The 10,910-nt window shown below is 44.8% G+C and overlaps 1 protein-coding gene across 1 annotated transcript; it reads right to left on the bottom strand.

The window, feature by feature from the left end:
* Positions 1-34: 34 nt before the first annotated feature.
* On the bottom strand, positions 35-2,149 carry snrpd3l (Small nuclear ribonucleoprotein Sm D3). Its single transcript, NM_001160630.2, has 4 exons — positions 2,092-2,149; positions 757-895; positions 431-623; positions 35-292 (listed from the first exon to the last, which is right to left on the bottom strand). Exons 2-4 carry the CDS (start codon positions 880-882, stop codon positions 225-227), a joined length of 387 nt encoding a protein of 128 aa, NP_001154102.1. The 5' UTR covers positions 883-895; positions 2,092-2,149; the 3' UTR covers positions 35-224.
* Positions 2,150-10,910: the final 8,761 nt, after the last annotated feature.

The following is a 10,910-nucleotide window of genomic DNA, read 5'->3' on the forward strand; positions in this document are numbered from 1 at the left end:
TCACCCAATAAGAGACCAAAAGGCACCTCAAATAGAAGTTAGCAGACAGGGGAACCGACAATTTATTACAAATATACATTTATATATAAAAAAAAAAATACAATGTCAAAAACGTGTCCGTCTTGCAAAATGTAAAGGTCTGGCTAAAGAAAAAAAGTATTCTCTTAAGAAAAAAACATTAAAAATACTACCATGCAATCTTTTTAAATTAACCATTGCAGATACTATCGCCTCTTCTGGAAAATGGTTCCTCTTCCAATTCCTCCACCACGACCCCGTCCTCTTGCAGCCACTGCAGAAAAGACAGTTAAATAAGTTACCAGAAATAAAATAAATATTTTTATTAGTTACTACTTATAGTCGAGTGAAAATTTGTTATTGACTCTCAATCATTTTCCATACTGGTATATGTAGAAGCAGTAGCACTCACCCTGGGCTTTGAGAATGGCTGCCTTCCCCCTTCCTGCTCCGGTGCCCTGGTTCTTGTTTTTCATGCTCTTTAACATAGGAGCATTCTTTAACATGTCCGGTAAAATCAGGAAGCGAATCTTGCTGCCCCGGATGTAGACCTGCTCTAGTTGGGCTACACGGCCATCCCGATGAGTCACAGTGATATTGGACATCTGAAAGGAAGAGATAAGAGTTGATATACTTCCTACACACAATTCTGTAAAAGGGACACAAATCCCTCCCTTACATAATAAGAAAATAAGAAAAAACTATTGCCTGAACCCTAAAGGCAGCCAGATGACACACCTGGCAGTTCATGTTGTCCTCAGCCTCAATGAGCTTGCCTCTGTACACTTCACCAGTGTTGGTCTCACAGGTCACAATGTGACCCTCTGCTTCATGCAGGATCTTGATGGGCACGCCGATGGACATATTTGCAGAGATCCTGTAGAAACAACGAGACAAGGTTTAGATTGACAGTGTCTCCAAAGATAGAAAACAATTTGTACCTTATTACGGGTCGGCAGGTAGCCTAGTGGTTAAAGCGTTGGGACAGTAACCTAAAGGTTGCTGGATCGAATCCTTGAGCAGACAAGGTAAAAATCAATCGTTCTGCCCCTGAACAGTTAGCCCTCTGTTCCCCGGTAGGTCATCATTATAAATAAGAATTTGTTCTTAACTGGCTTGCCTAATGAAGTTTTTTTAAAAGCTATAATTAACAAGGTATAAAGAGGCAAACTCTAAAGCATTTTATTTCAGCGTAAGTGAGGCGTTAGGTTATAGCCTAACATAAATAAAGTGCTTGCACTGCCGCACCCCTGGTTAGCCTAAGTCCTGCTGTTTGCCCTACCCCCCACACTTTCTACCTGGAACCCTGACTCTTTCAATGTCTGGTCATCAGTCCATGCACTCACTTGGCTGACCCAGATCAACATAGGTCTTCATAGTTGCCAATGATATGCCTGGCCTGACTTAGTCTTGATGGACTATTGTTTTTCAAACTAGGTTGTGGTCACAGTAATCTGAACGTCTACTTGGTCAATCAGAGGATGTCCTCTTATCTATGGAGTTCAGTTTCTTTGTCACCTCTGCTTGCTGGTTTAGGCCTGGGTTACAATTGTATTAACATTATGTTATTGAGCCTGCGCATAGCTTTCACGGTGGCCTAAATCGAAAACAAAGATGTTCAATTCTACTGGAAAATGAGTATCAATGTTAATCGCTACCTCCACAATTGAGACAGGTAAATAATAAAAATGTTAAATTTTAAACATTGTCACATACACCGGATAGGCGCTGTGAAATGTGTTGTTTTACAGGGTCAGCCATCGTAGTTACGGCGCTCTTGGAGCACATGCAGGTTAAGTGTCTTGCACAAGGACACAATCGACAGAATTTACACCTTGTAGATTCGGGAATTTGAACTATCGACCTTTCGTCACTGTGTCAACGCTCTAACCGCCATGCTACCTGCCTTCAAAACATTTAAACTGCAAAATGTAGGTAGCTACATAGCTAGCTTACTGAACTGTGGCCGGGAGCTCTACTTTAGTTAACTGGCAAGGATGGGTGTGTTGGTTTAGGATCGCTGGGTAGTATAAGCAATCTAGCAACTTGCTTAAAATGTAGCATTGTTTTTACCTTAATTTGAAGTTGTTCTTTGTTGATTTCCGCGGTCTTCAAACTTTCAAGCTTCTGCAACGTGCGACCAATGAATCAGCGGCGAGAGTATTTCGTGCGTTTTACGACTACCCAGAATGCAACTGGAGAAAGGAAAAACTTCCGGATTAACGTAAAGCGATGCTTCATATGACTTGTCTTCCTCGATATATGATTATATATCTTACGTTTGCTAAAGAAGTTTAGCCGCCCCCGCTTTTTTAGATGGAGACGACCCCTTCGTAAAAATGAATGCGTTTAGATAAATTAAAACAGACAATCTGACAGGCCATTTCCTTTCATTGTGGCCTTTGTGTATTCAACTCTGATTCCACTACAGTCACAGACAGAAGGGGAAACCCAGGCTCGTCACAGGAGCATAGCAGCCGTTTACGTTTTCTCACCACCTAATATGGTCGTGAGAGGAAGTCCAGTGGCGGGAAGTGGGAGAGGATGGAACTATGTGAAACTGGGCCGATATTCTGCTAATTTTCTCATCGATGAAACATCTGATATCAAAAAAATGTATGTTTCCAAAACTAAAATCTGTTACGAACAGAGTGCACTAAGTTTTATAGACTTTTACGGTTTTTAGAAGGAGTGCAACTCAAATTGAGTTTGCGCTCACTTCAAAGAAGGCGTTCCCTAACGGCAATATGCAAATACATGTAATACATGTAATCTGTTACATGTAAGAGATTACAAAAAAAACAGTACCTGTAATCCATTACTTTACCAGCAAAAATATTGTAATCAGATTACAGATACTTTTGAAAAACTAGATGATTACTTCAAAGACTACTTTTACATTCAGAAAGGATGTTTGCAACAAAAAATATTTGACACTTCACTGTTTTATCAATGACATTCAAATCAGCATTGAAAAAAGGCGCAAGTTTAAGTTTGTTCCAGCTGAGCAAGTCTGACCACAAGTAAGAGACCACTATGATGACACACCAAATGTGTTTGATGGATCGCGGGAAAAAAGCAGGAATAGGCTTTTGTAGGCTACAGTCCAAGCTATGTCTTCCAATGGTGCGACTGCTGTCGGCATCCAAAGATTATCCAACTTGATTAAACGCTTAGAGGTAAGGATGACAGCAGTGGTGTAGTCTAAGGCGATATGGATATCACTTATTATTGATATCTACATAGCACATTGATGTGGCAGGGCCTTTTCCTATAGAGCTACATTTTTATGGAATGTTCTGCCTATCCATGTGAGAGACACAGACTCGGTCTCGACCTTTAAGTCTTTATTGAAGACTCATCTCTTCAATAGGTCCTATGATTGAGTGTAGTCTGGCCCAGGGGTGTGAAGGTAAACGGAAAGGCACTGGAGCGACTAACCACCCTTGCTGTCTCTGCCTAGCCGGTTCCCCTCTCTCCACTGGAAGAGAGACCCTAACCCGATTACGGGGGCTGAGTTACTGGTGCTCTTCCATGCCCTCCCTAGGAGGTGTGCATCACTTGAGTGGGTTGAGTCTATGACGTGATCTTCCTGTCCGGGTTGGCACCCCCCTGGGTTCGTGTCGTGGTGGAGATCTTTGTGGGCTATACTCGGCCTTGTCTCAGGGTAGTAAGTTGGTGGTGAAAGATATCCCTCTAGTGGTGTGGGGGCTGTGCTTTGGCATAGGCGGTGGGTGATATCCTTCCTGGTTGGCCCTGTCCAGGGGTATATTGGACGGGGCCACAGTGTCTCCCGACCCCTCCTGTCTCAGCCACCAGTAATTATGCTGCAATAGTTTGTGTGTCAGGGGGCTAGTGTCAGTCTGTTATATCTGGTGTATTTCTCCTGTCTTATCCGGTGTCCTGTGTGAATTTAAGTATGCTCCCTCTAATTCTCTCTCCCTCTCTCGGAGGACCTGAGCCCTAGGACCATGCCTCAGGACTACCTGGCCTGATGACTCCTTGCTGTCCTGAGTCCATCTGATCGTGCTGCTGCTCCAGTTTCAACTGTTCTGCCTGCGGCTATGGAACCCTGACCTGTTCACCAGACGTGCTACCTTGTCCCGGACCTGCGGTTTTCCACCCTCTCTCTCTACCACACCTGATGTCTCTAACTGAATGATCAGCTATAAAAAGCCAACTGACATTTACTCCTGAGGTGCTGACCTGTTGCACCCTCTACAATCACTGTGATTATTATTATTTGACCCTGCTGGTCATCTATAAACGTTTGAACATCTTGGCCATGTACTGTTATAATCTCCACCCGGCCCAGCCAGAAGAGGACTGGCCACCCTTCAGAGCCTGGTTCCTCTCTAGGTTTTTTCCTAGATTCCTGCCTTTCTAGGGAGTTTTTCCTAGCCACAGTGCTTCTACATCTGCATTGCTTGCTGTTTGGGGTTTTAGGCTGGATTTCTGTATATCACTTTGTGACATTGGCTGATGTTAAAAGGGCTTCATAAATACATATGATTGATTGAGTGATGTGAATCACACTGCTGCTCTCTTATTTAGCTATTTGCATCGTAATGGTTGTTGTGGATGGCTGTTCACAAATCTAAATGTGTATTTCAACCCAATAATAGTTGAATTCAAGAAGTTTAAGCTGCCTATCAATTGTTGTTCAGAGTTTGTACTGTTAGGTGACCTAAACTGGGATATGCGTAACACCCCGTCCGTCCTACAATCTAAGCTAGATGCCCTCAATTTTACACAAATTATCAAGGTACCTACCAGATACAACCCTAAATCCGTAAACATGGGTACCCTCTTAGATATCATCCTGACCAACTTGCCCTCTAAATACACCTCTGCTGTTTTCAACCAGGATCTCAGCGATAACTGCTTCAATGCCTGCATCCGTAATGGGTCCGCGATCAAACGACCAGCCCTCATCACTGTCAAACGCTCGCTAAAACACTTCAGTCGAGTGTAACAGTATAACTTTAGACCGTCCCCTCGCCCATACCCGGGCGTGAACCAGGGACCCTCAGCACACATCAACAACAGTCACCCACGAAGCATCGTTACCCATCGCTCCACAAAAGCCGCGGCCCTTGCAGAGCAAGGGGAACCACTACTTCAAGGTCTCAGAGCAAGTGACGTCACCGATTGAAATGCTATTAGCGAGCACCACCGCTAACTAGCTAGCCATTTCACATCCGTTACACGAGCAGGCCTTTCTAATCAACCTGGCCCTGGTATCCTGGAAGGATATTGACCTCATCCCGTCAGTAGAGGATGCCTGGTTACTCTTTAAAAGTGCTTTCCTCGCCATCTTAAATAAGCATGCCCCATTCAAAAAATGTAGAACTAAGAACAGGTATGGCCCTTGGTTCACCCCAGACTTGACTGCCCTTGACCAGCACAAAAACATAATGTGGCGTTCTGCACTAGCATCGAATAGCCCCCTCGATATGCAACTTTTTAGGGAAGTCAGGAACCAATATACACAGTCAGTTAGGAAAGCTAAGGCTAGCTTTTTCAAACAGAAATTTGCATCTTGTAGCACTAATTCCAAAAAGTTTTGGGACACTAAAGTCCATGGAGAATAAGAGCACCTCCTCCCAGCTGCCCACTGCACTGAGGCTAGGAAACGCTGTCACCACCGATAAATCTACGATAATCGATAATTTCAATAAGCATTTTTCTACAGCTGGCCATGCTTTCCACCTGGCTACTCCTACCCCGGCCAACAGCTCTGCACCCCCTGCAGCAACTTGTCCAAGCCCCCCACCCCCTTCACCCAAATCCAGACAGCTGATGTTCTGAAAGAGCTGCAAAATCTGGATCCCTACAAATCAGCTGGGCTAGATAATCTGGACCCCCTCTTTCTAAAATTATCCGTCGAAATTGTTGCAACCCCTATTACTAGCCTGTTCAACCTCTCTTTCGCATCGTCTGAGATCTCCAAAGATTGGAAAGCTGCCCCGGTCACCCCCCTCTTCAAAGGGGGAGACATTTATCTTCTTGCTCTTTTGCACCCCAGTATCCCTACTTGCACATTATCTGCACATCTATCACTCCAGTGTTAATGCTAAATTGTAATTATTTGGCCTCTATGGCCTATTTATTGGGGGTCATATTTAGGCAGCCTTTTCCCACATTGTGGGATATTGATTTTGTATTGTTGCTTTTGAGCCCTACAAAGCTGGACGTTTCGTTTTGTTACGCTTTATTTGTTTTGTTGCTGGTTCACATGAATAAATCTGATGAACGCCTTCCACGCTGCACCTTGGTCCAATCCTTCCAACAACGATCGTTACAATCTTGGCCAGGTCACAGGTGTAAATGAGAACTTGTTCTCAACTGGCCTACCTGGTTAAATAAAGGTGAAATAAAAAATAAATAAAATAAACACACACACACAGAGAAAGACAGACAAGGATTACTACCAACTCATTATATACTGTCTCTCAGCTTAAAACCTAATTCAAGCTTCAAATAAACCTGCCGGGGACCCTGATCTACACAACTCTCTTTCCCTCTATTCACTTATTCAGTCAGTGCCAATAATCTAGAGACATGCATCAAAGGGTAAATGTCTCCTCTTATCTATTTACAGCAGTAGCAATAAGGCCATAAAATCAACCGTGACAGAGGGGCTTGTAAAGGCATGCTTACAAACAAATAACCATTGAGATTATGTCCCTAATAATTTGTATATTCTAGCAAGGCACCCACTAGACTCATGTTGTATGCTAAAGCCAGGCTCCCTATATGTTAATCATTACTGTATTACTCACTGTAAATGTTGCCCACTTGATTGAGACGATATCGTGTCGCCAAAGCCTCCACCTGAAACAAGTCTTCTTTCACCATGTTTAGTCTGCAATTGATTATGCCATTCAGAATGCAAAAATATTCCCCAGTGTTTGATTATGATGTTTATATGATGGTTACAGCATTGACTGTAGGTTGTAGAGCTCATTTTCATATTTCCTTCATCATGTTTATTATAACAACACAACACAAAGCATTTTTAAGAGTAAATTGCCACCTTCCATTTTCATTCACTGAATAAATAAATGCATCATTACTGAATAAACACACACAGTACTGCCTGCTTAATGCAGGCCGTTCCCACAGGGGAAGAGTATTTCAATGAGGAAAGCGTAATGGCATAATAAAAGATAATCAAATGCACCTTCATTTGATTTCCATTGAATTAGGATCAGTGACTGGTGTCAGCAACTACTCTGTAAACAAAATTTCACAAGTTGGTTAGCGTGTGGTTGTGTGTGTGTGTGTGTGTGTGTTTTAGCTCTCCAGGGGTAGGTTAAAGTTGTGCACACTTATTTGAGCAGTGATATAAAAATCCTGTGTGTTCCTTTGCTTTGGCTTGTTGGCAAGACTTGTAGGGGGATCTGGCTCTGAAATCATACAATGACTTTGATGACGTATTCAATAGAGTTGTGACGTGTGACTGGTGCTTTTGTCCAGGTTATCAATCAGACAGCTTCATATGTTCAGTAGATATATACAGAGTATAATTGGCTGTAAAATCACCAAGTTACAGAGGCTATACAGTGCATTCGGAAAGTATTCAGACCCCTTGACTTTTCCAACATTTTGTTACATTACAACCATACTCATAAATTGATACAAAAAATGTTCATCAATCTACACACAATACCCCATAATGACAAAAAAAAAACAGATTTTTAGACATTTTTGCTAATATATAAAAAATAAAAAAACTGAAATACCTTATTTACATAATTATTCAGACCCTTTGCTATGAGACTCGAAATTGAGCTCAGGTGCTGTTTCCATTGATCATTCTTCAGATGTTTATACAACTTGATTGGAGTCCACCTGTGGTAAATTCAATTGATTGGGCAAGATTTGGAAAGGCACACACCTGTCTATATATGGTCCCACAGTTGACAGTGCATGACAGAGCAAAAACCAAGCCATGAGATCGAAGGAATCAGAGACCGGATTGTGTCAAGGCACAGATCTGGGGAAGGGTACCAAAAAGTGGTTGCATCATTGAAGATCCCCAAGAACACAGTGGCCTCCATCATTCTTAAATGGAAGAAGATTTGATCAACCAAGACTCTTCCTAGAGCTGACCGCTCGGCCAAACTGAGCAATCGGAGAAGAATGGCCTTGGTAAGGGAGTTGACCAAGAACTCAATGGTCACTCTGACAGAGCTCCAGAGTTCCTCTGGGGAGATGGGAGAACCTTCCAGAAGGACAATCATCTCTGCAGCACTCAACCAATCAGGTCTTTATGGCAGAGTGGCCAGATGGAACCCACTCCTCACTAAAAGGCACATGACAGCCCACTTGGAGTTTGCCAAATGCACCTAAAGGACTCAGACCATGAGAAACAAGATTCTCTGGTCTGATGAAACCAAGATTGAACTCTTTGTCCTGAATGCCAAGCGTCACATCTAGAGGAAACCTGGCACCATTCTTACAGTGAAGCATGGTGGTGGCAGCATCATGCTCTGGGGGGATGTTTTTCAGTGGCAGGGACTGGGAGACTAGTCCGGATCGAGTGAAAGATGAACGGAGAAAAGTACAGTGAGATCCTTGATGAAAACCTGCTCCAAAGTGCTCAGGACCTCAGACTGGGGGCGAAGGTTCACCTTCCAACAGGACAATGACCCTAAGAACACAGCCAAGACAACACATGTGTGGCTTTGAGACAAGTCTCTGAATGTCATTGAGTGGCCCAGACAGAGCCTGGACTTGAACCCGATCAAACATCTCTGGAGAGACCTGAAAATAGCTGTGCAGCGACGCTCCCCATCCAACCTGACAAAGCTTGAGAGGATCTGCAGAGAAGAATGGGAGAAACTCCACAAATACAGGTGTGCCAAGCTTGTAGCGTCATACCCAAGAAGACTCGAGGCTGTAATCGCTGCCAAAGGTGCTTCAACAATGTACTGAGTAGTTTCTCTTTTGTAGATACTGTGTAGCTTTTCCAGTGGTATCAATTGATATTGTTATTATTAGGTAATTATTAGGTTAGTGCCTTAGTTCTGGTGAGTCAATTCTCCATTTGTTTTTAACATTTTATTTTATTACCATGAAGCTGCTCATTTCTATTTATCAATAGTACCCATATCCAGGGTAGATAAAGCACAGTTCTATTATTAGGTTACGTCATTTCTTTAAAGGCATTGCTGCTAACTTAGTGGTATTGCTGTAAGATCTGATTTATAAAAATGTTAATACTTTCTTATAAAACAGCCTAGTTTTGGGTTGTAAATAAGTATTTCTTGTTTATTTATTATGTGCAACTTGTCAAATACTTCACAATTTCAGCGGGACTCTACTCGATAGGTTTAGTGTTCCCCACGCACATTATGTGTGGTTATCTTTGCTTGTGTCACGTTCTGACCTTAGTTCCGTTGTTTTGTCTTTGTTTTAGGCACAGGCATGGGAATATCGCCGCCCCAAAGCAGAGCTGGAGGCAGCGAAAGCTGAGTGGCGGTGGTATGAGGAGGCAGCACAGCAGTGCGGCTGGGACGAGAGGCAGCCCCAAAAATGTATTGGGGGGAGCACACGGGGAGTGTGGCTAAGTCAGGTAGGAGACCTGAGCCTGTGCTTACCGTGGAGAGAGGTGGACCGGGTAGGCACCGTGTTATGCCGTGAGGCGCACGGTGTCCATGGTGCGCAGGCATAGCCTGGTGCGTTACATCCCAGCTCCTCGTATCGGCCGGGCTAGAGTGGGCATCGAGCCAGGTGCCAGGAAGCCGGCTCAGCGCATCTGGTCTCCAGTGCGTCTCCTCGGGCCGGGGTACATGGCACCAGCCCTGCGCATGGTGTCCCCGGTTCGCCAGCACAGCCCAGTGCAGTCGATTCCACCTCGCCGCACTGGCATGGCTACGGGGAGCATCCAGCCAGGTAGGGTTGGGCAGGTTCGGTGCTCGAGACCTCAAGTGCGCCTCCACGGTCTGGTCTATCCGGTGCCTCCTCCACACACCAGGCCTCCGGTGGCAGCCCCCCGCACCAGGCTGTCTCTCCGTCTCCTCCCTACAGGTGCTCCCATCTGTCCTGAGCTGCCAGAGTCTCCCGCCTGTCCTGAGCTGCCAGAGTCTCCCGTCTGTCCTGAGCTGCCAGAGTCTCCCGTCTGTCCTGAGCTGCCAGTCTCTCCCGTCTGTCCTGAGCTGCCAGAGTCTCCCGTCTGTCCTGAGCTGCCAGAGCCGCCAGTCAGTCAGGAGCTGCCAGAGCCGTCCGTTTCTCCGGAGTTGCCAGAGTCTCCCGCCTGTCCGGTGCTGCCGGAATCTCCCGTCCATTCCGGACCCGTTGCTAGGGTCCCCAGTCCGAGGTCGGTGGCGAGGGTCGCCGCTCTAAAGAGGCCACGGAGGAGGGTTAAGAGGCGGACAGAGACTATGGTGGAGTGGGGTCCACGTCCCGCGCCAGAGCCGCCACCGCGGACAGACGCCCACCCAGACCCTCAACCTATAGGTTCAGGTTTTGTGGCCAGAGTCCGAACCTTTGGGGGGGTACCGTCACGTTCTGACCTTAGTTCCTTTGTTTTGTCTTTGTTTTAGTATGATCAGGGCGTGAGTTGGGGTGGGCAGTCTGTTCTTTTTTCTATGATTTGGGATTTCTGTGTTTGGCCTGGTATGGTTCTCAATCAGAGGCAGCTGTCAATCATTGTCCCTGATTGAGAACCATACTTAGGTAGCCTGGTTTCACCTTTGAGTTGTGGGTGATTATTTTTCCATTTCAGTGTTTGCACCATTCAGGACTGTTTCGGTTTTCATTTTGATTCTCTTGTTCTTTTGTATTTTATAATCATTTTCCATTAAATCACATTATGGACACATACCACGCTGCATTTTGGTCCTCCGATCCTTCCTACTACTCCTCCTCAGAGGAGGAAGAAG

The sequence above is a fragment of the Oncorhynchus mykiss genome, chromosome 5 (assembly GCF_013265735.2).
Source record: "Oncorhynchus mykiss isolate Arlee chromosome 5, USDA_OmykA_1.1, whole genome shotgun sequence".
NCBI lineage: Eukaryota > Metazoa > Chordata > Actinopteri > Salmoniformes > Salmonidae > Oncorhynchus > Oncorhynchus mykiss.

Bases quoted from the DNA above. Each gene is read 5' to 3' on its own strand.
- snrpd3l (NM_001160630.2), bottom strand. From the start codon at position 882: ATGTCCATCGGCGTGCCCATCAAGATCCTGCATGAAGCAGAGGGTCAC. The intron at 624-756 runs GTGTGTCATCTG...TCTTCCTTTCAG, and splicing joins AGGACAACATGAACTGCCAG to ATGTCCAATATCACTGTGAC. The intron at 293-430 runs GTGAGTGCTACT...TCTTTTCTGCAG, and splicing joins AGCCATTCTCAAAGCCCAGG to TGGCTGCAAGAGGACGGGGT.